At 38.6% G+C, this 27,973-nt stretch overlaps 2 protein-coding genes across 6 annotated transcripts; one reads left to right on the top strand and one right to left on the bottom strand.

Annotated features, from left to right (window-relative positions):
* Window positions 1–800: 800 nt before the first annotated feature.
* On the top strand, window positions 801–23,211 carry LOC129577304 (uncharacterized). 5 transcript variants are annotated; one of them, XM_055464089.1, is made up of 9 exons: window positions 801–1,068; window positions 1,825–2,732; window positions 11,903–14,819; window positions 17,114–17,847; window positions 18,074–18,339; window positions 19,632–19,852; window positions 19,982–21,705; window positions 21,780–22,075; window positions 22,140–23,211. In XM_055464089.1, the coding sequence occupies exons 3-9, from the start codon at window positions 13,088–13,090 to the stop codon at window positions 22,777–22,779; spliced, it is 5,613 nt and encodes a 1,870-aa protein (XP_055320064.1). In that variant the 5' UTR covers window positions 801–1,068; window positions 1,825–2,732; window positions 11,903–13,087; the 3' UTR covers window positions 22,780–23,211. The 5 variants fall into 5 exon arrangements, with proteins under 5 accessions (XP_055320064.1, XP_055320063.1, XP_055320067.1 ...); XM_055464088.1 differs by having other exon boundaries at window positions 817–1,068; window positions 11,900–14,819; XM_055464092.1 differs by lacking the exons at window positions 801–1,068; window positions 1,825–2,732 and adding an exon at window positions 10,668–10,934.
* LOC129577096 (endoribonuclease Dicer-like) lies at window positions 23,120–27,813 on the bottom strand (the record flags this gene model as incomplete). The annotated part of the gene is given in 8 exon segments (XM_055463557.1): window positions 23,120–23,746; window positions 23,749–23,790; window positions 23,893–24,511; window positions 24,579–26,265; window positions 26,395–26,566; window positions 26,830–26,872; window positions 26,947–27,107; window positions 27,193–27,813. Coding segments are annotated over 8 exon segments (3,573 nt in total), but the record flags the coding sequence as incomplete, so codon positions are not given.
* Window positions 27,814–27,973: the final 160 nt, after the last annotated feature.

Here is a 27,973-nt window from a genome sequence, read left to right as displayed (position 1 = left end):
TGGGAATGGAACGCTGCGACACACACCAAAAAATTTCAAAGAAACAAACATAATCCAAACAATGCGAATTTGATTGCTATTTTTGGTAGGGCTCTTGCAATATTCCACTTTTTTCCTTTTATGTGTAAGTATTTTTCAATCTCTGTGAAGTGAGTGAATGAGTGAGTCCAAAAAATCGTGTCTGTTTCGAACGGAAAATCTGCATGGAAAAAACCATACATCGAAACGAAATGACCAGAAGAGACGAAGAAGTCAGCCGAGTGTAGAGAGAAAAGCGTTTGTTGTGTGCACCACAGTCACACCGCGATCACGGACCAACCGGCTCACCGAATGCGCGCACCTACTCTTCGGTGAAAAGCATACTGTTTGCTTCGGTTTTGTGTTTTTGTTATTTATTCACTGCTTTTTTTTTGTTTCGCTTGCTTCCGCTTGAGCAATGTTGAGCTGCAAAATGTAATGATGTGTGTGTGTGTGCGGAGCATATACTGGTGTCGGTTTGAGAATGCTTTGCCATTTTTAATATTCGAGTTGAAACTTTGTTTGGGACCGTTTCTCTATGTGTGTTCTTTCTTCTTCTTCTTCTTCTTTCGTTCGTTCGTTCGTTCACTCGCTTGCTTGCTTACTGCTTTGTTTTTTTTGTTTTGTTATTATTCTCCAATGCGTTCAGCGCTGCTGTTGCCGATCTTTCGCGCAAACAAATGTACGCATAGAATCGCGCACACAACTACATCGAACCACGCATTATTAATCCGAGACAAGCGAGTCGTAGCATTTCTGCTGGCGGTTTCTTCACGCAGTTTAAGTCTTTCTACTTAGCTGACTGGTCGGCTATGTACGGACGCCGCGATCTTATTCTCTTTATGTGACTGTTTGTTTTGTGTGTGCATTTTTGTTACTCTCGATCCAATACCTTCAGTTCATCCCATTGTTTTGCTTTTTTTGCTTTCATCGTCGTCGTAATTTTGTTTTTCGTTCGGTTTTCATTTTCGTATATGGTCAACGAATGTAGTCGTCATTGGTTGCAACATAAACTCATTTTCGGCTCTTGTTCTCATTCAATTCCATACAGTAAGCACTAATCTCGTTGTTGTTTTTTTTTCTCTTGTTGACTTAAAATGAACATTTGCATTTCGCTTTGTCAGAACTTTCACCAAAATAGTTCTTTTTTGGCCGCAACGGAATCAGCGATTGTGAAGCATGATTTTTTGTTCGTTTAAGTTGTCGTTAGCTTTGCCTTTCTTCTCCAAAAATTAAAAACAATGAACAGTTTTCGGACAAAGTATATTTGAGAGATGGAAAAGAAGCAATTGAAAGGAAACAGACCCATCGTTTTGTCAATTACTTTGAGTTGTGTACAAATATGGAAAAACTCGATGCAATCACAAAACATAGTGATTATCGTTCGATAATTTGATGCCATTGATAAAATGCTGTTTGCATTTGCTTCGCGCTATGTGTATCTATGCCAATATTGTGCGTAAGCTGAATTCAGCACCTTTATTATTTGTTTATTTTTTCTGCTTCTAAGCATTACGCTGGTTTTTAATTAGAATTTTATGTAAATGGTGCTATTGAATCTTGCGCACAATTTCTCGTGCAATGTTTCAAGTGCAAAAATGTGCATCGTTGTTGTTGTTTTGTAATTTTCTTCTGAAAATCTTGCTCCCCGTTGCTATTTTGACTGGTGTTTGAACGTGATGTGGAGTGTGTTTTATGCTTGCTCGTTCGTTCGTTCATTCAATCGTACTTTCAAGTCGTAGAGTCATTTGCTGCTCATTTCTAATGTTCGTGCTCTTCTAATGTTCATATTGTTTTCTGTTTCAGCTTGTTTCGTTGTTTCCAGTGCATGAGAACTCCAAAGACGATTTGCGCAAACAGCAAATTAATTCAGTGTTACTGATTGTTGTTCTACATTTTTTTCTACATCGGTTAAATTTGGTTTCGCGTACATCGAGTTGAGTTGCTTTGGTGTGCATGTGCGTTGTGTATAGTGAAACATAAAAAAATAAAAGTCATCATCGTATTGCAAGCGTACTCAAAATACACACACACACCTGCGGCTCATTTGCAACAGATAATGCAATTTGAGTGATGGCAAAAAAGAATCGCAGAAAAAAAAACGGAAACACCACAACATGATGGAAATGGCTTGCTAGAATGTTAAAACATAAAGATACGTGACGAGTAGACGGTAGACGAAAATACGAAACGAAGCAACAGCAGCAACCGAAGAAGAAGAAGGCAATCATATTGAAACGCTGATAACTGCCGTCTTGTTTATTGCGAACCCAATTCGGTACGAATAAACCGTACGCGCGCAATCATATACTAATCATAGTGAATGAACAACGAGTTCTTAACACTCTCATGATGTGCTCGCGATCAGGTTGATCAGTGTGCGCATATGTTATATGTGTGGCAGCTGTGTGGCAAACAGTTCCAGAACCGTCCTATTTGCAAAAGTAGCTCATCTCAAAATTGTTTGCAAGAATAAACAAAGTAACATAGAGCGAATCGAAAAAAACGAGACGAACAAGTAGTAGAGGAGACGATACAACGAAGAGGCAAGTGTTTTTTGTGTATCGCGAGAGAGAGAGAGAGAGAGAGAGAGAGAGAGCGCGCGCCTATTAAAAACGGATCACATTGAAATTGGTGATTGAAAAAAGAAGAAGAAGAATTCGCTGATGAGATCTGCGGCGCTGCACGTTTTCGGCGGAGATAACTAGTTATCGGTAAGTACATAAAACTATTATCTGTTCGTTTACTATAATACATCTTGAAAGCAAGCAGCGCTCGGCAGTAAAAATGAAGCTCAAACCGAACGAAAAAAAATGCATTTCCTGACTTAACGAAACTCTAACCGACATCATTTCGTCATTATCGATCGAATGGCAAGCAATGCATTGCAATTGCCACGATGCTGCCTATTACAATACAAAGAAATAATATGGATAGACCGAATGAGGTAGAAAGCTCTTAACAGGCCAAGTAGATCAGATCCAGAAAAAGACCATGTAAATATTCCACGCCACTCTCGGATTCTATTCGGAATTGTTGACATTAAATTGAAGTCGCTATTAATGCGACTCAATTTTCAGAACACGTTTAACGGCAATCGATTCAACGATTACAAGTGATCCATGCGATCGGAGCTTGGTGCGCGCGTACCATCACGTAAAAACCGTTCCAATCATCCATTTGAATAGTAGTTACAGTTTTAACTTCTTACCTATTTGCTTTTCCTTCTTCACTTCATAACGCTCACCATCGATTCATTCTGTTTTAACATCATTTTCTCCCGTTTTACACATTCAACATATTCAGTAAGTCGCATCGAAAACAAAGAAAATCGCAAGCATTTATTACCGTTTATTGTTTTCAAGCAAAAGCTACTTTTTGAGTGTGTCAGATCAATGTGTCTTTCTCTTCCTCACTCTGTGGCTCTCTCTTACTTTGGTCGACGGCAAGATTACGCATCCTAACATTGTGAATGCATGAACAACATAAATCGACACGCACACAGGCAAACTTCAAATGCCGCGCTTAAATCACGTTCAATAGAAATGAGCTTGTGCAGTGTGTAACAAATTCTTTTCACGCGCTCATTAATTATAGTGTTCTTTTGTATTCAATTATCGCATAATTATTGTAAAATTGTACCCAGTGCCCTGGTAATTGAACGTCACAAACATTTATTGACGAATGCTGCACCGCAGTAGCAGTATTCAAGTACTACCGTGATTTCTCTTGCGTTGAAACACCTCATTCGATTTCTTGAACTCTCTGTCTCTCTCTCTCGCTGTCTCTATTTTTCGGGTTGATTTGTTGAGAGTTGCCGCGAAGTCTCTATCAGATGGAACAATCGGCCATATGATCGCAAAGTGTATGTTTGTGTGCACGAACGTGATTAATGCATCATGTTTTTCTTCCGCTGACATTCGCATTATTGTTAAATACAAACGCAACACGATTAAAAATTCATTTTTCCCATCATTCTAATTTCTCGGAGGCATTTCGAGCGATATTTAAATTGTTGTTAAGCGCGTAATAGTTTTCTCTGTTGCCTGCTGCTGCTGCTGCTCATTTGCGTTTTGCGAGACTGTGTGCGTGTGTGTGTGTGTGTGTGCGCGAAAGCGTCTGATTTTGAATACGGATATGAATAAATAGACCGATGAAACGTTTTTTTTTACTATTGGCAGTCACTTTCAAGAACAAGATTTTAATCAACAAGCCATTTTTTGCTGTCTGCCCATGTATGCGTGTGTATGCTGAGGTATATATATTTTCGAAACTATGTCGCATCATTTCATGGATTTATACTTAACGGTGCCGTTGTTGTTCATCATCATCGATTCATTTTCTGATTTGCCGAAAATAAAATGAAAAAAAAAAACAACAACAACACCACGTATCCAAATTGATAGATCCATTTAAATGAAGCGAGTAAGTCGAAGGTACCGTTGCACACATTGTACGAGACTTGAACCAGAAAAAAGACGGTTAACGGATTTCTATTGTAACATCTTGGAGCTTTATGTCTGTTCATCTGCATGCGCACGTATGAACCAACTGAAAGATTCTATGGTTTTTTGTGTGCAGTTAAAGAAAAACATCATCGCGATCGCGGTTTTTTTTCTCCTCCGATGTTTAGTCTGAATTAAGTTAATTGCTTTTAAAATTGCTCATTTTTCGACGGTTTGTTAAAAGATGACATTAAACATTTGTGTCGCTCTTTCAGATTGATTGTCACACTTGAAAAAGGGAACAGTTGAATGACTGTGTGGCGGAAAAAAGGCGACAAATCCAAATTGGAAAACAAAATTCGAAATGAACACGAACAGTTGAGATAAATGGTTTGGGTCTTAAGCCAAATTGGCTTTTTCTTCATATCTAAATTCGTGTGTATCTGAATTGCGGCCACATGTTATTTTCATATTCATTTAATTTTGAAATTTTGAAACTATTTCGTTGTTTTATGTGTGCACACAATATGATTCGTGAATTAGATTTGTTTTTCTCGTATGTTTTTTTGCTCGATGTTTTTCATTCAACGCTCATTATTATTAATAATTTCAGTCTTAACATAGACGAAATGTGGAGAGATGGAGAAAGAGAGAGAGAGAGAGAGAGAGAGAGAGAGAGGGAGAAAAGCCCAAAATTACGATGTTTTATATCCATAACTTGGTTTTTCCCCTGAATTTTAACGTATTTTTCTTCAATTTTTTGAGAAATCGCTTTTGATTTGGTGTTTGATTTGTAAGCTGAATCTTTTTGCCTATTCATTGTGTTCAAGTATTGATCAAATCCAAGCACGAAAAAATGCTGCGCTTTTCACGAGAATTTTTTTCTTCAGAAAAAAAAATCGTTTTATTTTCACGGTACGGGATTAAATGATTAGTGAGTATTTGTTGTTGTTGTTGTTGAGTATGCTATCGTTTCGTAAATCGTACACTGAAATCCGTTGCACAAACTCAGACATGCGCATATATATATATATATATATATATAAAATGTATGCCTCGATCGGTGAGCTGCCGTCATTGGTGAAAAGAGCATTGCCTGCCCATCATGCACACACATACACTTTTGTACACATATCATGATTAGCGGTTGTAACGTCCGAATTGTGTGTTTTTTCATGTCAGTTTTTTCTCTCCATCTTTCATTTCACTACTTTATTACAAAAAACTATCATCATCTATTACATTTGTGATGGATTTGATGTCATAAAATATTGGATTTTATTAGCTACTACTGAACATGCACAATGAATGCTTTGAACGGCAAAGCACGTGTGGATTTTCAAGAGCATATATGCTGTTCGTTCACCCATTACGTTTGAAATTATATTGGATCGCTGAGACAAGAAGCATTCGCTCGTTTGGTCGCTTTATCCGATCTGGCTCGTTCGTTGTGTAACTACTTTTTTGGCCCGATAATGAGGAATGCAAGCAGTAATAAAGCAGCTTATCATATTTGAATGTAGTTTTTTTGTTGAACCAATGCATTTTATCTATGATTCATATTGAAGTATGACCCAACCTCTTTCCGTTTTCGTATTTGTCTTTTTCGGTGTGATTCTCGATTTTTCGTTGTTTTTCTTTCGTTCAAATACCACGAAATTTCCGAATGTGTCCCCGAATGCGGCACAGTTTTATTTAGGTCGGCTACATTGAGTAATTATTACACGTGAAAAACGCAACAATTTCAAGTATTAATGAATAGTCAGAGTAGCCCGAGACAGAATGAAAGAGAGAGAGAAAGAAGAAGAAAACAAGAGGAAACCTATTGCATTTTATCATGATTTCGTATGGGATTGAAACTTGAGCTGAGCGATACACGTAGGCAATGGTCGGTCATAGAACAAATTGAGCGTGTCGCGCCTAAAAAGTCGTAATCGGTTGTTTGTTGGAGATTGTTACACAATCGATACAAATTCCAATCCACATCAATCACCGTAATTGGAATGAGAGCGCGCGCGCGCCTGGCGAATGAATCATTTTCATCCATTTGTCCAACGAGTTTCAGCGGAGGAATGGAACAAAATTATAACATTATTCTCCTTTTTCGCACGCTTGCTCTCTTTTTATCTTCCTCTTGCGGCCGCCCGCTCTTGATGAACCGTTATCAGTATTTTTCTACTGGTCCCTACTGTTTATCGTAAATAATTCATACACTTAAAATGGCCATCCATCTCGACCGTAATCCACCGAATGGTGCAAATATGGATGAAGTACACGATTTTAGTTATTCCATTCGGATAGAGCAAGACCGATGGGATCGATGATCGCAAAGCGATAGAACCATTCGAATGGAGTACATTCCTATTGAACATTTGCAAGCAGTTTGTTTCGCCGATCATATTTATTTGTCATTGTTTGTTGGCTCGTTCGCATGGCTGTTCTCAGCTGCATTTAATTGCAAATGTGCGTGCGTTTTCTTCTTCTTCTATTTCTTCTCTCTGTTTTGTGCCATGTTTTACTGTTATTCATGCATATATGCGTTGCTTGCGCACACCACATCTCATTTGTGTGGTATGTTTGTTATTGCAGCTCATGTTGTACATGTTTTTTACACTCATCGTTAAATCCATTTGGCAGCGGCGGCGGTATGGTTATTATGGCTCCTTTTTTTACGGATATTTCACCGGAAATGGTTGGACATGATGCGCACACATTGTGCTTGCATATGCAATGCACTCTTTGTAATGTCATAATCGTTATACTGTTATTATAACTCTATGAGTAATTCTCAATATTGAATGATTTTCGGGGTTTTTCTCTGTCTCTCTCACTCTCGACTGTCGTGCACTAATTCAAAACACAACGACGAAATGAATAATTTTCGAATAAAAACAACAACAACAATAACGAAACAAATATTTACAAACAAACGGAAAAGACGTTTGGATATTAAAAAAATGAGTAATATTGGCACCAACCAGCCAGCATAAAATGGTCTGCATATCATGCTTCTGCTTTGTTCAGCTATGAGGAACACAAACAATAATGCACACAAAATACCAATCCGAAAAAACAACAACAACAACAACTCACAGCATATAATACAAATACAAAATTTATTAATTGTAAAATGGAAAGTTTACACAATAAAGACGAAAACACTAGACATAACATTTCCGAGAGTCGTTTTCTGAGTGTGTGGCTGTGTGTGTGTGTGTGTGTGTGTGCATGAGAGTCAGAGCCAGTGAGAAGGAGAACGGGTGTGTGTACCCAATTTCAATCACGCTTCCATACTCCATATATACGCTTATGACTAAACAATGGGTCTCTCTATCAATGACGAAAGAATCATATTTTGTTTTCTGTTGGTATAAAGAAAAATGCTTTGATCGATGACTGTGACCAAGTGTTGTTTGCAACACTCACACGATCTTTCGGCCCCTGCGATTTCAATCTATTCAGACCGAACTATCTTGGCTACCTATACCGTTCTGACTGAGCGAATCAGTTTAATGACGAAAATCAACAGTTTTACAAATGGACATTTTTCTTCTCGGCCTTTTTTATCGTTTCTTAGACATTTTGGCTCATAGACAATAATTTTGAATGTGTTCATACGTTTTTTTGTTTATTTAAGTGGCAGGTGTAATAATAATTTCTCTCCACCGAAAATGCACCACAAAAACTCTTCCAACAGTTTAATTTATACGGGCCGCAACGATGAAGCCATATCGCCAATTTAAAAAAAACATCTTCGCGAATAATAAATCCATCCGTTTGAGTATATTTTGTGTGCGATCGTCATCATGCAGGGCATATTAATGATTCGGAAACAATTGAATATATACACGAATTGTATGTATTAAAATTTAAAAAAAAAACGTATGAAAACACCGAAAATAATTAAAATTCAGGTAAATAACAATATTTTTTTGGCGCTGGTTCCACCGGCGAATCGTCCGACGGTCCCGACGATCATTCGCTTGGCAGCACCAAAAATTGAATTTCCAAGTAGAAAAACACACACACACACACACACACTACTGGGTTGCTCGATTGTATGCATGGCAAGCGCATTCATTTCGATACAACATGAGCTTCTCTGTCTTCTACCACCGCTTGGCACGTTCAATTTTTTTCGCATCTTCTTCGGTTGTTCGTTTTATGTTTCATGATTTTTGTGAGTTTTTATCGTCATGGAAATCGAACGAGGTACACGCATCGCATAGATCTGATCAAGTGCCACAACGATGTACCACTAATTGATTGCAATATTTTGTTGCCATTCGATGATGTTTTTTTGTTCATACGCAAATCAAATGTCAGTTTTTCTGCATCACACAAACGAATGGCAAGTGTCAGATCTAAAGATCTCATTTTTTTAAGAATAAAATTTCGTTTTCCACAAATAATTCTGCCCCCAGAAAGAAACGCTCCAATCAAATGATTCTCGATTCATATTAAAATCGACAAAGATCGTCACTTGGCATGAAAAAACGGAAAAACCCGGAAAACCAGCAGCAAGAAGTATTTGGGCTCCAGCTTTGGCTTTCTCTTCTGTGGCATTTGCTTGTTTTTTCTGCTATTCGCTAAATGTTGGATTTTTGTGTGTTTGACAAGCGTTCATTATGAATGAATTGAGTAATAGATTTTTTTTTCGTCGTTGATTCACAATCACTGTCATGTTTTTCCATTCATTCACAATAACAAAATTTTTTGCGATGTCAAAAAGAAGTATATTAAGTGAAAGAAACGAGAATAGATACGAAAAAAGTGAATAATATATAGTGTACGTTTGGTTGTTGCTATGTCTTTTTTTTCTTTCTCTTCAATTTCTTCAATCATTTTTCGGAGTGCAGCAAAGTGTTACGAATTCACTGCTGACTAATAGAAAAGAAATCATATCCCAAATCTGCTTTAGATTTTTGACAGCGCGAACAGAGAAACAAAAAACATTCAAGTAAACCTTTTCTAATACGAACTCACTTCAGAGTCACTGCAAAATGTCAATAGAGAAAAAAAGTAGAAATGCTATTCAATTTGCTTGTGTTTTTTTTCTTTCATGGTAAACTTTGACATGAAACTGAAAGAAAAATGAGTGGCCAATTTAGTGTTTATCGCAATTTATGCTTAGCTTTCAGTGAATGTTCTGCCCTGAAAACTGCACACAAACATACAGACACATACACACACATGTATAATATACGCACGATGTCAGAATTCAAAATGGCACAACACTTACGGGGCCGGTAAAATTGGCTTTGGAAACAAGCCAAACGAGTAAGACAGAGTGCTGGCGAGAAATGAGAAGAAAAAAAAACACTAAATGAAGAAGAAGACGGGAGAAAAAGCCGGTAAACACGGTTTCGTTGAGTGAGCGTACATCGCCTTTTGTTCGCAAAGATCATTGAATTCTTGATTTCACCAGGTTTGCTGTTCGCTCGACTCGACTCGAGTCGATTCAATTTATATGTTCGTATGTGCTTGTGAGTTTGTGTCTATTCTGCGCCCTCGAATCGCTTCATTGTATTTTCCATCTCAAGCGATCCGATCAGAAAAAATCATTACAAAGCATTACAAAGCAATACCAACGCACATTCACAAGAATCATTACCTCAATATCGCATCAAACCTCGTGCGAATGAAGCGAAATGAAGGAAAAAAACACATACACGCTATTTAACGATGTGTTAGTATATAAAATGATCTTAAAATTATAATTAAAGTATTTGGTGGCAGTGGAAAAAAAAAGAGTTACAAGCATCGACGAAAAAAAAAAATCGACGAAACATCTCTGGTACATCAGGTAGAATTAAAACGAGCGAAAGAAATGGCAGAAAAAAGAAGGTGAACGAAGTGAATAAACCGAAATGAGTTATTTCCGTTGGCAAATGTTGGATCGACTCTTCTTGCCGGTCATATTTCTATTGGCACACGCAAATTTTTTGATATATATGTATTTTCGGTGCATGAACAATTAATTCATTTGAATCTGACGTACAGCAGAACGTGTGTGTGTCTGTTTTTCTTATTCAGCAGCTGTTTTTTTCTACTTTGATCGCACACTTATCTTGTTCACTTGTTCGTTCGTTCCCTCGCCCATTCCAACCATCTTAATTGATCTCATCTTAATTCAAAGTATTGCGCTCACGCATCATTTTTATTCATTCTAAAGCCATGAAATATTTGAATGGAAAAACACACACTCCGTTTTCAGCTACTGGTGAGACTGAATGGTGTGTTTGAGAGTGCTGTTTGTGTTATGTCGCGGCAATCAATCGATTCGCAGGTGCTAATTGTTGCCCACCGTCACAGAAATATTATTTGAGAGCATTTTTTTTCCATTTTCGGACTCTCGACATACGTATCGATGGCTAGAAGCGTGAAAGTAAGCTTCTATGTCCAATTGAAGATCTACTACTCAATAAACTGTGCACGCGGTGTGTCTAAGCGGTGTTTGAGTTGATGAGAGTGAGTAATTCGCACTGAGCAAATAAAAAAAAATGGAAACATTTGCGTTGTTTAATTAGATCTTGAATAAAAAATTCAGCAATAAACAACAACAGCAACAATACAGAAAATTGACTCACCATAACGATGAAACGACTAGTTTGGCCCGCAGTTTCAGTACAATGATAATTGTTATTGGATTTTAATTAGCAAACTGATGTGTTTTTCTTTCATACGCCAGCAATTTGATTAGCACCAATTTTGCCGTTGGCTAGCATAGGGAAAAAGAATCGATCATTCCTATGTGGCAGAAAAGTGTAGCATAAATAAAACTATTTAAGTATCCGCCTTCATCAAAATTCCCATCATTCTTCTTCCATTCATAAATATTGTCGATTGGGAGAAAAAACGATCTCCACATGAGTGTTTGGTTAATTGAGCCTTAGCTCGAATGTTAAAGGTTTACTTTCGAATGAAAGAGTGCAAGAAATTTTGACAGAGAAGGAAGAGTGAAAAAAAATTTAAATTGTCGACAAAATCGATTTTGGCCAGATCAATGGATATTTAACGTCACGAACACCGCGATTTAAATCAGTTTACAAAAGGCTAAGCCTAACTTCATTTGCCGGTGAGCTGACAAACAGACGAGGAGAAAAAAATATATAACCGTTAGAAATGAGTAGGAAATTTTGAATAATTGTTACACTTTTACGTAACACGCGTATTTGACCAAGGAGAGCAGATGAAGAGAGTAAAAGAAAAAATACAACTAACCTTATATAAGTGAAATGAAGTTGAAACGGAGGAACGGTGCTGTGCTGCTTTGCGCACACAGTATGGTTTCATAGCCGATTAAGTTGCTAAAAATATATAATGCTTTCCTTCTTGACATTTATACTGCATAATGAAAATTTTGAACGAAAAAAAAAATGAATCTAAACCATAATTTTTGTTTTGTCTTCTTCTTCTCCGTGTATTTTTTACAGTAGCAGTGAAAAGTGGATACGAAAACGAGGCGTTTGAAAGAGGGAAAATCTGCGAAGCCCAACCGAGCCGTTTATCGAAAATCGATCGATGGTCGAAAGACGTGCGACAAAGACAAATGTGTGAATAAATACCAGTAAAAACTGTTTGGTGGCAAGAAAAAAAAAAGAACCAGCGAGTGAAGCCTAGCAAATAATCCGCTGCGTACAAATTAGTTGTAATCGTGAAAAAAAAGTTCTACAAGGATTTCTCCTCCACCTCGACATAATCCCAAATGGGTGTATATGAATTCAGGCGATTAGACGTGAATTAAACACAAAGAGACGGAAGTAACGTAGCGAAAAAAAGAGAACAATGACAGAAATCTTCAAGAAAAAGAAAACTGGAATCTTTTGACAGAAAAGAAAAACATAGAGACACAGACCAAATACAGACGCACACAAAGGAGACATCGATAAAAGTACATGGAATGCAATGGATGTGTGCCTTCAAATGTATATTGTAAATAACAATGAAATGCGATAATGTAATTTGATGTATTTAAGCATACGTTCATGTACGTATAGCGAGACGAAGTGATAAAGACAGAGAGAGATATTGAAATTTAGGCCATTTGTAAATGCTTATCAGTTGTGTGTGAGCGCTCCGAGTTTCGAACAGAGTGTGTTGTGTGTTAGGCTCAAGCGTGTGTTCATTTCTCCAGTTTATCGTTGTTGATATTCTGCTGGTGCTGCGTTAACGAACAACAAAAGAAAGTGTGTGCATTTTATTTTCATTTCTAAAATATCATACATATATATATATATATATATATATATATATTTACGCATTGGTGGGCCTATCGTGGTGGTTTGGCGTGAGATTCCTTTAATTGCTTAATAAAGCAGTTTTGTGGTGTGTTAACAGTTCAGCGTTGTCATCATATCCGCTTTTGTGCGTTGAAATATTACTCATGTCGACCCATTAACAATAATTTTATGTTCGTGAGCTTTAAACACACATACTTGGCCGGGGCCTAGCGCATTGCTATTGACAAAACAGAAGAAGAAAATAAGCGTGTTCATCGCATAAAAAAGAGATCAGACAGTGTTTGACTACTCTCGTGATGTGTTGTGCACTTTATTTGGGCATTGTGTGTGAAGATCGAAGAAGCGCATTTGCAATTCATCGTGCAAAATTAAACAACGAAAATGAGCAATAATACAAATAGTGGTGGTGTTATAATACGTTCATCATCCACGGAGGATGGTAACGAAGCATATGATGCTCGTTTAATTGGTAATCGTATGGAGTCATCGTCGATGAATCGCCAACAAAAATCCGTAAATAATGAGCGGTACGCATCATCGGTGCGTCATTCAGCTGCATTAAATGATCATGAATTTTCGTCGTCCACCACACAAAGTGATGGCAACAGCCATGGTCCACCATTCATCAATGGCGATTTGATTGATTTGTGCGATTCAGTGGTCAATGATCGACGTGAGTATTTAGATGTTGGCTCGAGTCGCGGCAGCGATGGTGATCCAGTTGAAGCAATCAATAGTCAACTGTTGGCCGATATCGATGGAAAATCACATACCGTAAGAGACTGTTATGTATTATACCCAACCAAAGTGTCATTCGACAATACAATATCAGGAACGAAATTAAATCACACGACGAAAAAACTACTGAACAATAGCGTTGATTTGTCGAGTAGTGCGACGCGTTCGTCCGAAACGATTGGCAAATGTAGTGAAAGTACGGCAGCGTCAGCAGCAGCAGCAGCCACAAATGAACAACATCAAACGGTCATTCGTGAATTTAAACGGCTAGGAACGTACTGCACACTTCGACCGGAACAACGGCGAAAGCATTTACTCAAGGTATTGCCAACGTTACGCAAATCCATGCTGTTACAAACATTGCTCGGTTCACATTCATCAAATGCCACCACGAATAGTTCGACCAAAATGAATACAGCCGCTGCCCACACCACTACCAGCAGCAGCTCTAACGAGCTACTAACCACAAACAATGACATCGATTCGCTTCTCATTGATCTGGACGATTTCATAAACGGTAATACGGCGCTCATGCAACGCCACCAAAACAATGAACAATTCACATCCAGCAGCGAATCGATTGCATTAAATTATGATAGTCAAAGCCAAAGATCACTAAAAAGTGATGCCACTACCTCGATCGCATCATCCAGCTATAGTGCGGCCAATTCAAACGAAATCACGGGTAGTTGCATCAAAATTGATCCCGACAAAGTCGAAGATTGCCTACTCGAATTGGACGCCTATTTGGAAGAGATCGATCGTGATTATGTGCTAGCGTGCGCTGCACACGGACCGACTACATCGTCCGCACCATCAACATCGACCGTCTCTGCATCATCACAATCGCTCGGCAATGCAAAGTCGTCGTCGTCATCATCATCAACGAAAATTAGTGCAAGTCTAGCAAATGATTGTTTGGAGAAAACATCGAAAAATCACATTGATCGACTACTTAACGTGGATAATTTGCTCAGTTGTAACGGTGGCAGTGTCGGTTTGTCAGCACAACAAACCAATCAACAATTGATTGACAGTTGCAGCATCAAAACGATGGATGATACACGACCACGACAACAACAACAACGACGATCAACAACGACAATTTGTGGTGGTGCATCGAACTGGCAGCAACCGATTAGCAATAGTGATATTCAAATGAATCAGTGCGGTGCACAGTCAAATGATGCTAGCAAAATAAATGGCTCACGAATAGCAGACAATAAACGGAAATCCAATGATATTGCCAACGATCAACCATTGAAACGTGGACATAAATTACGTAACACAGTCGCTGTATCGGGACACAGTAATGAAGCGATGCGATTGAATGGCGTTGCCGTTTCCAACACCGACGCCGCTACATCACAAAGTGGTAAGTTGGAAATGATTAAGTTTGGTGTGTTTTGTTTTTTTTTCGTGAATATGTGTCTGTGCAATTTCTTTTCTCTTTGTATCGAGGAAACGTTCACTCGTTAATTATATAGAATACCACAACTGTGATTCATTTTTTCAAGCTATAAATCACGGTTTCGATATCTTTTGTTTTCGTTCATTGAGGTCGATGCGAAGGAGAGGAAAAAAAATCGTACATAATATAAAAATAGAAATTACTTGTGTTTTCTTATCGATTTGTGAATTAAAACATGGATTAATAAGTTTTTGGGGCGATGTTCACACCGTGAATGAAAAAATCAATCCAACTAGCATGCCAATGAATAAAATTCCGCAAATCGAATTGTACGAACGGGAAAATGGATAGGTTGTGTTCGTCGTGCACAAGGGGACGCAATAAAATTTTCAATCGCCTCGAAGCCATTCCCATTTTCCCAGCCCACCTGCAAATAAATCACAAACATACACACTCGAAACAAACCATAAATCATAAATAATGTGATCCAGAAGGAAGATTTAGAAGCATTTTATTGAGCATTTCTTGCTAGCGAAAAACAAAACAATCTTGAAAAATACGAAATAAAAGTCATCATTTTCCATTGATTGCACATTTAAATCACACTTTGTGTCGCAAACAAACTTGAATCGCTGCTTTGAGGCTTTGCGTTTTATGGGAAAATGCACCTTAAAAATATTCGATATTTCATTCGATCTGCTTCTTCTTCTTCTTCCTGTTCGATGTCTTTGGACCAGATAATAACCGACGCAATGGCAAATGGGATTGTTCTCAATGCAACCCTAGTGATAATACACCGATACATCAAAATCGGCCCCATAAATGCTCAGTGAAATTAAGTTATGTGCGTCAGTCGCAATGGAATTTAACGCTCGTTTACTAATTCTATATGTGATAAAATATAGTCAACACACCATTGTTCTGTCCATTGTGTTGTTCCTGATTGAATAATATGTGTCGTTCACACTGTCATGAAATGCCAGCGCCAGTACAATGACAAAAACAACAGTAGAGCGTAAAGAAAAAACGAGGAAAAGTCGATGTGATATACCATATACGTTATTGAATTACACAGCATTAGAAATGGTTTAAAAGAATTAAAATGTTTCGCTTGGGGATTGTTTTCCTTTCGTTCGCCTATTCATATTTTGAGAGAGCGGCTACTTTTAATAGCATTTGTAAACATGCGTTAAGTCACTGCGTGAAAGGTTAATGCATTTTCTGTTAATCTCTATCTCTCGCGCTCTCTCTCTCACTCAAAAAAACCAATTCGAACAAAGGTGAACTCGCACGTGTGCAATAGCTGCTTACTTCGTTCCGTTTGTATATCGGTGTCATTTTTTGTTGTTATTATTGTTGTTGACGTTATTTTCGTTGGATGAATCATCATTGTCCATGGCTCACGGAATATGAAAAGTATTTAACGGCATTTCAATATTTAAATGCTTCACGGAAAAAAAAAATACGGAGAAAAAGAAAAGAATTTCTTATGAAACGGCAATTGAATCGATAAAATTCTCAGTCATCGTTTCGAGTGGTGGTTGCTCGTTGTTGGGCCTGCAACTTTGTTGCGTGATTGCTTTCTTCTTTTTGTTCCGTTCATTTTGCCATTCATTAACTGAAACAAATAGATAATTACGTAATCAGCTTGGTCACAAATGTCTTGAAGAACGTTAGCTTTTCTCCGTAGTTTTATTTTATTTTTGTTCGTTGTTACGTTGTTGGTATTGTTCACCTCAGCTAGAGCCAACTAACTAATTACCGTATCACACAAAAGGTTAACGAATTAATAGCGTATACACTCGACCAAAACAAAAAGACACGAGACAGCACGAAAAAAAAGCAGGCAGCAACAGCACTAGCCAATGAACGGCTCATGAGCAAAATGAGAGACCAGAAGGAAAAAAACTAGAAACAAATCCGTACACAAAGACACACATTGTACGAGAGCATGAATATTGTGTTTGGTGTGTTTCATGCACGTGCTCTAGCCAGTGTCTCCGTTTGCTCTGTAATAATCAAGATTTCGCTGAGAAAAGACAACAACCGTACAACAAAACGGACACGAATTTTGCACAGCATTACATTATTATCAATTCCGAATGTCTCGTTAGGTGTAAATTAAAATTGCAAGCCAAGCTACTGGTTATATTACATACACAAACCAAAACAAACAAACAAACAAAAAAAGATCACACAAAGCGATGGGAAAAACGAATTCATTTGTTTCATGATGTTTCTGCTTCTGACAATTTCAGTTGACGATACACCGAAGCGAACGCGACCAAAAAATGCAGCATTGTCTTGGCGTCGTCTATCAATGCGTAAAACATGCCCGATTGATTTGCCGGAGCAACATTCTTCACCAAGAGGTGCAATCCGAGTTGCACGTACATCGTCATCATCGACAGCAACCGCCGCCGCCACCGCCAACCGATCATTATCGAATATGTCGGCCAATGATTTTGCCACCAATACGAATTACACAAGCCTTCAATTGAATCGAACGAATTACGATGGAAATAATGACAATTATTGTTTCAATGAAACAATGCCACCGTCATCACCGGTTGCCGTAACAAATGCTCGCTTGTTCCAATCGAACGTCATCGGTGCTTGTGAAAATAATCAAATGTCAACGCCATCGAATGGTGTTCAACATCGCGTTGATCACGTCCTTTCCAATAATGAATACATCGATAGTCGAAATCAATTGCCCGAACTGAGCTCTTTGAATAATGAATTTTTGAGCACGATTTTGACAACGCCAAATTATCAACAATCAAGCTCAATTTCCGCATCGTCGTTACAACACGAAACCAATTTTGAGCACAACATCGACGAAGAAATTGGCCGAATCACAATCCCGGCGGCAACGGCAGCGACAGCAGCACCATTCGAAGAATCAAGACCGAGACAATTGGGCAGACGGTCTGAAATGCGATCGCGTATCGTTTCAATTACAGCCGAACGCAGTGCCGAAGGCAATCAGGTACACAGCACTCTACCAACTAACGAACAAAAATCACACTGAAAACAAGCGCTATGACGAAATAATCAATCCCATAATTGTGTTTAATGCCATGCAACTCAACTCGTTTCAAATGAGTTTTGCTTCACTTTGACATTCTTCGTGTTTTCATTTTGTGTGTTTGTGTTCATGCTTTTATTTTTTCTTCTTCTACATTTCTGTTTCTCTTAATCGCTTGTTTTGATAGAGGATAATTGTTAATTGCGATACGGATAATGTACAATGTGCCACGCAACCGAGCTGCTCAACGTCAACAAGTCCTTCAAATCATTCAAACCAACCATCACAATCGTCATTGCAGCAGCAACAGCAGCGGCTATCAAATCAATGCCAATTCCCGGCATCTGAACTTAGCTCAGGTGCATCATCGCGCAATCCAAGCCCAGTATCCATTGGATCGAGCAGTGAATCGAGCTCTGGCGGTTCAACATCTGCTGGTGAAACAAATATCGGGTAAAGAGAAAACATAAATTGAATATTTTTAGTTTTGCATAAATTAGTTGAAAAATAGATGAACTTGAAAAGAAGAAAAAAATTGTTGGCAAACAACAAATGTTGAACGACACCGAAATGAAAAGAAAAAAAAAGACCGGCAAACAAGAAACCGGAGTAAGTGTGCAATGTGTGTGTTCAATTGCTTTTATTACCCGTATCGTATACACAGTTCAATCATAGGTACCATATAGATAGCGCAAATGTAAATACAATTAGAATCCCTACGTAGGTTCAATGCAAGACTATTTCAACGAATATTACCGCAATTATTCAATAGAATGAAGATATCGATGCTATTAAAACATAAATTGGAATGGTGAATGTAAGGTGAGCGAAACACATGCGCGCCGACTAGCAACAAACCCTTATTTGTAGTACTTTTTTCACGATTTTCACGTCAAGGGAACCAAACAGCTTGTGCTCATGCACAACACACCGCACTCGCTTATACGGGTGAACATGTTGGTAGTTGTTGGCGGCCGTGTATCGTTATTATGAAGAAAATCCAATTCGATTACTATGCCAACGGACGACGGTCAAAACAAAAGAAAGAACCTGCAAATGAATGGGCACAATGCAGGATATCAATCATGCCGAAGGACTCGCTCGCGTTTCGCCACCACAAACTTAGTCGCAATGCACGAATCGTTTGACGTGGATAACTTGACTACGAATTCGGAATTTTCTTTTCAATGCATTCTTTTCGCTGAACAATTGTCTTATCCATTTCAAGTATTTTCACACTCTTTGTCTCTCTATATTTTGTGAATTAACTTTAAATCGTGAATGAAATCTAAATGTAGAAAGTTTCAAAAGTGTTAAAGTTCAGTGAATTTTTAACAAAAACGGAAAAAATTATGCCACAGTTAAATTGAATTGAAAAACGACGACCTCATTATCATCGATAAAATGCTTCTGATGATAATCGCAATCATAACTGCACTGAAAGGGTAAAACAAATGAAGAACGATAAATTTGGAGGCTCTTAATTGGGAGTCGGTTTTTCGGTGCAGTTCTAGGAAATGTGTGTATGTGTGTGTGAAACACAAACAAACGAACCAGATTAGCATGTCTAATGAATGATGTTTGTTGAAGTCGATGAAAAATTCAGTGTTTGCCAACTTGTGGTTTTTCTTTTAAATCACCTTGGATTTGAAAGAATAAATCATTCAACCGAGAAAAAAAAACCATTTAAATATTTCAATTAAACGAAATGGTTTTTATTCTTTCTTTGTCATTTCTGTGATTAGAACAACACCGCATAGAAGTATGAATGTGGCAGGCGATACGGTAACGTCGGCATCAAATAATCGAACCAACAATAGCAGCAGTAGTAGCACTGCACAACGCCAAATGAATTCGAAAACGACAGTCTGGCCATTCGGTTTCAGCAGAGTATTCGCCGCAACATGCTGTACACTTGGCCTTTTCAACATTTCACGTTTCTCCATTTTTAGTATAATTTTCGGCGGTGAGTTTCGATCGGTTTTTCCTCTCTCTCATTTGAATAAAACATGAACTTATTTAGATTTCAGCATAATTGTGTTGAAAATTAAAATTCATCCAACTAACCTATCCAACATGGTTTTTCCGATTGCAGCCAATTTCATTGTGCAATTTCTGCTGATATCATTTTTCCTCGGTATTCCGATGCTTTGGCTGCAAATGTGCTTGGGCGCAAATATTAAAGGTGGACCGATCTCAATGTGGCGCGTTAGTCCAATTTGCAAGGGTATCGGCATTGCATTGGTGCTGGTCCAAGCGCTGATGACAATCTATTCGGCTGTTGGCATTGCATGGATGCTAGTGTATTTGCGAGATTCATGCGTTGCGGCCCGTTATCCATGGTATCGATGGCAGGAAATTTTTGAATTTTTTCGTGGCCCATCCGATAACGGCATTGCAATTATGTCAAATACGAGTGAACCATCGTCAACATCGTCGAAATTGGGTGAAACGGTTGCCGATTATTTCAATGGTGTGATTTTGCAACGATACCAACTAGGACCAGGTGGACGAGCATCGAATGGCAATGGATTGGGCGCGGTGCGTTTTCAATTGGCATTCAATTTATCCGTTGTTTGGCTCATTGTATTCGTTTTACTGTGCAAAGGTTTGCGATTGTATGGCAAAGTTGTGATTGCTCTTGCGTCACTGCCAATGATCGCACTGTTTGCATTGACCATCAAAATGTTGACGCTACTCAATTTATCCGGATTTCAAAACATTTTCCCCGCTACCGATTGGCAGGAATTCTTCACCTGTAGCCAAAGCTGGCTGTCTGCGGCGCAAGAAGCATTTTTAACATGGGCCCTACTCGGCGCTTCAATCATCTCAATTTTTAGTAAAACGGCAAAGTTTCAACAAGACGGTGACAAAGTGTTGCGACGCGATGCACTGCTTGTGGTTGCGTTTACATTGATCGGCTTGTTATTGGCCGCTATCTTTGGGAATGCATGCGTTCAAATTTTGAATGATCGTGGATTTTTCTATTTTCCTGGTAGTTTTGAGACCATAACATCGTCAGTTTCACTATTGCCATCGAGCAAACCGTTGCCGCCGCAGTTGGCTACCAGTCTATCGAAATGGCTGCCACGCTATTCGACGTTTCTTGGAGAAAGTTACAAGCGCATCGATCCCAACTCATTCGAAAGTGGCTGGCAACCCATCAGACTCATCACCGAAATATTCCCGGCTACTCTGGCAGCGGCAACACTTGACAACGTTTCGTCATTTTGGAGTTTATTGGGTTTCACTATGTTTTTGGTGTTTGGTTTGGCTCAATTGTGCGCCATGTGGAAACCGCTAGCAACATCATTATGTAACTATTCCGAATCAATATCAGCTACATCAACGACCGTGCTTCTGACGTGCATGGCCGGTTTGCTACTTGGAATACCATTGACAACGGAGAGTGGCATCAATATCATCTACTTTTTGGATTCGGTCATCGGCGGCGCATGGTTCGTTCTACTACTTTGGACCGGTCAAATTTTCGCCATTTTCTTGGTACGAGGTCGACCGTATTCTGGCGATATTCTGGTTAATCGTTTGCATCTCGGTTTGACCTTATCCGCTTTTGTGGCACTCTCTTGGAATTTACTACTTCCAATCGGATTGTTGACACTTTGCGTTCTGCAATACAAAATCTCCTACTCGTATGACTTTTATCACTGGAGCGGAATCATTTCGCAGTCATATTGGCCGATTTGGACGCGTAAAGCAGCTGCATTCATTCAGATTGGCATCTTTCAAATCATTCCCATCGCGGCCATCGTGCAAACGTATCGTTATTTGAGCAAAGGACCACCAGACATACTCGATGTAAGATCTTTTTCTTTTGAGTGAAAATTTGATTTTTGTTCCAACATTTTCTTTTCTTCTCTCGAAATTCGCAGCGATTCCAGTTGCTATATCGGCCGCCAATAAGTTCATCGCAAAGATCGCACAGATATCCACTTCCACGAACGGATCGCAACACGCGTGCAACCTCGAATACCAGACAATCAGAAAGTGCAACCGGTTCGTCATCGATACCAGCCATTGGAATTGCGGTAACAATGGAAAGCAATCCAGTGTCGCTAACATTAGACGATGCGCCACCCAAATACACACCACCGCCATCGTACACAACTGCAACTGGTGCTCGAATCGCAAAACTCCTACGCAATAGTATACGGCGTAGTGTTAGAAGGTATAACAACGTCGATCAATTTAAAGAGAATCCTCATTAATTGTTCTTTTGTCATATTTTTCAGAATTTTGGGCGAGCCAAACTGTAATAATCGTCGTCAGCGTGCCCCGTTGCCAACACATACGCTAGAGTCATCGTTCGATCAAAATCCACCGGAATACTCAACGATCATCTCGGCGGCAACCACATCGAATCATCATGACCATGTTGATGGAATGAACGCATCGGAAATCGACAATAGTGAATTCGGGCCACGTGTTTTGTTCAACAGTGAAACATGTCGTCATCAAATTGTAAACACGCGTCGTCACACCACCACCAATTTCCCATCACAAAAATCGCTGGAGAAAATGGATTCATTTTCATTGACAATGCCAAGACGGCAAACAACTGCCATTTCTTCCACATCAAATGAACGATGTAATTTTCGCAATTTAACTGCACATGATGTTGCACAATTGCTTCGATCCACACAATATACACAGCAATCACTACAAAATGACCATATGACCGACGATACTCTTGCACCCAGCAGCATTGACAGTTCAACATTTCCCATCGGCACCGATGATTTGCAATCTGATGACATCGGTCAAGAGCACGAAGATTTTTCACTAACACGTTCCGTTGAGGAATTGGTGCTGAATGAAGTGCCGATTGGGGAAAGTAGTGCAGCTGCTAACTTTTGTGATAAAAATAATTGAGAAACAACAGAACAAAATAAAACAGAGGAGAAAAAAAATGTTCGAGATGATCCGAATTTGAATTTAACTCTAAAACAATTTATACTAACACATTCCACCCATTTTACTATACTATATGTACAAACCATGTATCATAAATGGTCAATGAATATTGAAAACCGAACAAGTGAAACAAGAATTGCAATTAGAATTTAGTACGCAGGAATTCATAGACGTTAATGTTCAACTAGAAAGAGAACGTAATCGATAGTCAAAACCACTTTAGAAAAATGACAGAAATTATGAGCCTTGACTAAGAACTATTTAGAAATTATAAATAAATAAAAGATATGTAATAATGTACTGTTTTGACTTTGATTCGTCAGCTTAGCAAACTTTATTTATAAATACCCATATGAATAAAAAACACATAATTGAACAGAATTATATTCACATGATATTGACGTTTCATTGGGACGGAACAACAGATTGAATTATATATTTTTTCGTTGATCATATGAAAAAAAGTATTACAACGTTTAGAGACTACGCATAGACCAGTTTTTCGATAACCGATTATTTAAAAAAATTGTTCGTACCCGAAATCATTTCGACACATCTCCAAGATTTCAACATCCATCTAATAATTTCGGATCATTTTTATGGTAATATTGAAAAATTTACACCCAACTCTGGGTAATTTCTAACGTGATTAAATGCCAAAAATACGCTTAAGCGAGGGAGATTTTTCAAAGCAATTTTAACCGTGCAGTATGATTAATGCCATCTTAGCTGCGGCTCGTTTAGCATTCTTTTTGTTGACTCCACGGCCACACACCAATTTTCGTTCCTTCTTGCAGGTAAACCGAAGGTCAACACTAACAATACCCTCCTTGTCTTGCACCGGTTTATCAAATTCTGGATTTGCATTTTGAAATTCGTACAGCTGCCGAACCTTTTGAATCGGTACATTGGCCATGAATATGTTCATAGCTCCTCTTCCATAAGTCGATAAATAACCATCCATGTGGCCTATTGATTGAAGGGAAAAAAGTTACATTTAAAATATGCCATGTGAATCTTTCGCTTTTGCTGAGGTTGAATTGCGCATGCTTATGAATGCTATGAACTTGCCTCAAGATCGTTTCCAGTATCTAAGAATATGGCACCGATTATTGCTTCGAAAACGTCGCCAAGTGCTTTTGGTACATCAACATATTCGGCCATGTCTTGTTCTTCCATCAATCGTACGACATGATCGCCCACCTTATGATTGAATTTAAGTTGAATGTCATAGAAGTCATAGATTGCGTTGCTCAAAGTCGAACTCTGCGATAGAATATGTCTATGAATATTGTATTTTACACATAAACAGGCCAGCGTGACATTGTTTACGAGTGCCGATCGCAAATCTGTTAATTGTCCAGGGTTCTTGTCCGGACAACGTTCAAAAATGAATGCCGTGATAAGGAAATCGAGAACAGCATCGCCCAAAAATTCAAGTTGTTGATAGCATCCGGTGACACGGTTCGTTGGATACGACGGATGGGTCAATGCTTGCAACAAATATGCACGGTCTTTGAATGTGTATCCGATCGATTTCTCGAGATCCCTATGATTCGGTAAAAAGGAATCGACGTCATAATCAGAAATATTCGAAGTACGAAGGCGAGGTGAAGAAAGTTTTGTTTCCAACATTCTGGTTATATCCCTATCGCCGCGCGGTAAAATGCCCATCATTTCCAATGCACTCCTAATAAAAATCACAAACAAAGAAAAACGATAAAAAAAATTCAAATAAAAATCATGGAAAGTAGCGCTGTTTTACCTGTACACGGTCTTCAACTTTGAACATAGGCGGTTGCCAGTCAACTTTGGGATTAAAGTCATGAATTTTTATCATTCCAGGTAGTTTGTGTCGGATCGCCGCATAGCAGAGATTGCGATTACCAACGATTTAACCTTTGATTGTAGTCAATGAACCTTCCTGCCACTCGCTATGCTTCTGGATCAAGTACAGAGATGTGGCAAATTTCAAGAAAGCATCACCCAGTACCTCGAACAATTCCATGTGGAAAACATCAGCCGATGAAGCGCTTGAGAGTGCCGCCAACAGCTCGTGCTGTTCAACGCCGCGAGCATTGGGTGTGAATAGTTTTGTATCAAGGATTTTGATATGCAATTTCTCCTCATTTTCGACATCACACAAAGCAGGCACATTCGGATTGAGTTGAGGTGACAAGAGTCGGTTACTGTTGCTTAGTTTTACCTTGAATTTACTTATCATATTATAAAAATATTTAACATCAACCCCGTATGCGGTGCCGAAGTGCCGTTGCAAGTCAATCAGATTTCCATATTCTGTTCCAAACAGTTCTGTTTCAGCATTTAACCGTGGAATATTGGTGGCAGCCAAAGTCGTGACTTCTTCATCGTCTAAGTATTGTTGATTGCTTGAAATTTGACTCTTTGGTTGATCAATTAGTTTTTTGGACATTTTTTCAATCAAAGGACACGGTGTGTATTCGGCAGTTGGAAGGCCAACGTATTTTTGGATGGTAACACGCCAATGTTCAGCATGCAGAATGGATGGGATGCGATGTAGGACACTTGGAATAATGATTGCTTTTAACCACAAATCGCCTGGAAAACGGAAATTATGACAGAATTCAGGAATCAGATTTACATCACTTCCAATGCGTGTATTTTTTTCGCCATCACCGCGAATTATACAATTCAAATTGGATGTCGTTTGTTTGACACCAAGTAAAAATTGGCTCGGTTCAACGATGCGATCGATGCGTTGACCATATTTTTTCTCCGAATAATCTGCAAAATTTTTGTATGTCTCATCTGGGAATGGGCTGTACGGTGTCATATCTGGTGGCACGTGAGTAACCACAAATCTCATATTCTCATTTTGGTGTGGAATATACCATGGACAAACCACTGTGTTCAACCAATCTTCTTCCTTGTAGACGACATTTTCACGTTCCGATGCAGATTTCGGTTTACATTCCGACCAAGTTTGGAACTGCTCAACGATATTCCAGTCGATTTGACTATTGTTCGTTGGGCAAATCATGAATGAATCTTTGTGATCATACCCGAAAAACTCCTTCCAAATGCCCAAAATATAACGGAAGAAGATGTAGTGGAACCGCTTAAGTTCGGCCAATTTTTCCGGATTGCCTAGAGTTATAAGCCTGGGTTCGTAGCTAACTGAGCATGCAATTTTACCGAATGATTGACTAAATTTCATTGAAGCCATGCGCGGCAGTGGTTTTGCCGTCAAAATGCCATAGCTTCGTGATGATTCATCGAGGAGTTTGTGAAACACTTTGATATTTTTGTCGCTCATATTAAAAGTATCCGACACTGGATTCATTTGGATTTCGTACAAATACAGCTGTATGTTTACTCGTGGCATGCTGTCGATGAGAGCTGCAGGAACTTGAATATCGTGCAGTCGATGATGTTTCTTTGTTCCGGCCTCTTTTGGCTTATCTGCGTTCAAAAAAAAGTGAATGAAATTCGTTAATCAAATTTTTAAAAAAGTCGCCAATCAATTGCCAATCATAGACCATTTACGTCGAAAGAGAGAGACAGATAGAGAAAGTGGTTCAAATCACTCACCATTCTCAAACTGATTCCATGACTTGAAATAAACGTCTTTGTGTAGGTTTAAGCAATTTTTCTAGTCGATTGGGAGTAGATTTTTGGATAATTCACCCAGGCGATATAATTCCATGATGGTTTCAAAGGCAACACTTTTTTTAGCCAATTTCAATGAAGGTAAAGTTTTTCCCTACGAAAAATTATTGCATGCGATTTATTAAAATACCGCGGTCACACCTCATCGATCTCATTTCAAGTAAGTAAATAAATACAAATCAAAATAGACGAGAACAATTTCGAAGGACAAGCGTACGTCTAGTAGTCATTTGACGCGCTCACACAACTTATCATTCACACTTTCATTGCATACTGTTCTCGTCTATCTTTACATCGCTTCGTACACCACCATATAGACCATTCGGGATGATAGAAATTATTTGACAATCGACTTACGGTCATTTTTTCTTTCAACGGTGACTGGATTGGTAGCAGAAGACTCGCCGAAAAACCATTTTTAATGGTTAAACTCATTTTTTCGTGTTGTGTATAGTTCGAGTCTGGTGCTAATACAGTGAACATATCTTTCGGTAAACCAACGGAATGGCCGAGTGGTAATCAACGATCGCCAATCCATCGTCGGTTGAGAATGATTCGTTGTATTTTTGCTCAGTGGCTCTATCGATGCAATCCTGCTCCGGTGGTTTTCGGTCAATTGCAATGTCTGTCAAGTGCTGAGAAGATATAGATGTTGATTAATTCATGCGATGATCTGCAGCAGGATTGCTTGCTATCAACAATTGATTGAATGGAACATACTTGCTGTAAAATTTCGCTAACTTCTCGCCATTCGATTAACTTTTTCTGAAGCTTGTTCTTCTCATTTGTCATAATCACATATTGACTGTTCCTCATACGAGCCCGTCCTTTCATTTGCAGATAAGCTCGAAAGTGAAGCGGTTCATCATAACAAATGACTAAATTACATTCTTGTAAGTCAATGCCCTCTTCCAGCACGTTAGTAGCGATGATTAAATTAATTTCGCCTGTCTTAAATTTCTCCAATACTTTGTTGTTATTTTTGTTGCCAATCAAAGTTTCAACTGGGTCAGACATATTGGAATTTTGGCCGACCATAAAATCCACGTTGACATTCAATTCCGGATAAGCTTGGAAGAAATCTCTTACCACACTGCATAAGATACGAGCTGTGTTTCTCTCTCTAACAAAAATCAAACCTTTTATCGGTTGGTCGGGATCTTCTTCAACAAATTGCTTCAAACTTTCTAATAGCTTTTGTACATGTTGCGATGAATTTGTGCGAATTGTTTCTGGATCATTTTCCAAAATTGGCGATGATGTTGGGTCTTCTGGAATAAGCGCCTCAATGCTGCACACTTGGTTTTTCACCTCTGAAGTATAGGTACTTCCCACTTCAATTTATAAAATTTGAAGTAAAATAAATGAAAAACTTAACGGTTTGACGAATAACGAACCATTTTCCTTTTATATAAATTTTTTTTTCAGAGAACCGAGATAATCTTCTATCACCGATTCTTTTTTACGGTCAGAGGTCTTTTCATTTTATTTCCCAAATGAT

Source organism: Sitodiplosis mosellana, unplaced genomic scaffold (genome assembly GCF_009176505.1).
Source record: "Sitodiplosis mosellana isolate CC-2019 unplaced genomic scaffold, AAFC_SMos_1.0 Smas_scaffold_6197, whole genome shotgun sequence".
Classification (NCBI taxonomy): Eukaryota; Metazoa; Arthropoda; class Insecta; order Diptera; family Cecidomyiidae; genus Sitodiplosis; species Sitodiplosis mosellana.
This window is presented reverse-complemented; position numbering and strand designations above follow the sequence as displayed.

Excerpts from the sequence above, each read along its gene's own strand:
- LOC129577304 (XM_055464089.1), top strand. The coding sequence starts at position 13,088 with ATGAGCAATAATACAAATAGTGGTGGTGTTATAATACGTTCATCATCC. Across the intron at positions 14,820-17,113 it reads CGCCGCTACATCACAAAGTG|TTGACGATACACCGAAGCGA; the intron begins GTAAGTTGGAAA and ends TGACAATTTCAG. Across the intron at positions 22,076-22,139 it reads ATACGGCGTAGTGTTAGAAG|AATTTTGGGCGAGCCAAACT; the intron begins GTATAACAACGT and ends CATATTTTTCAG.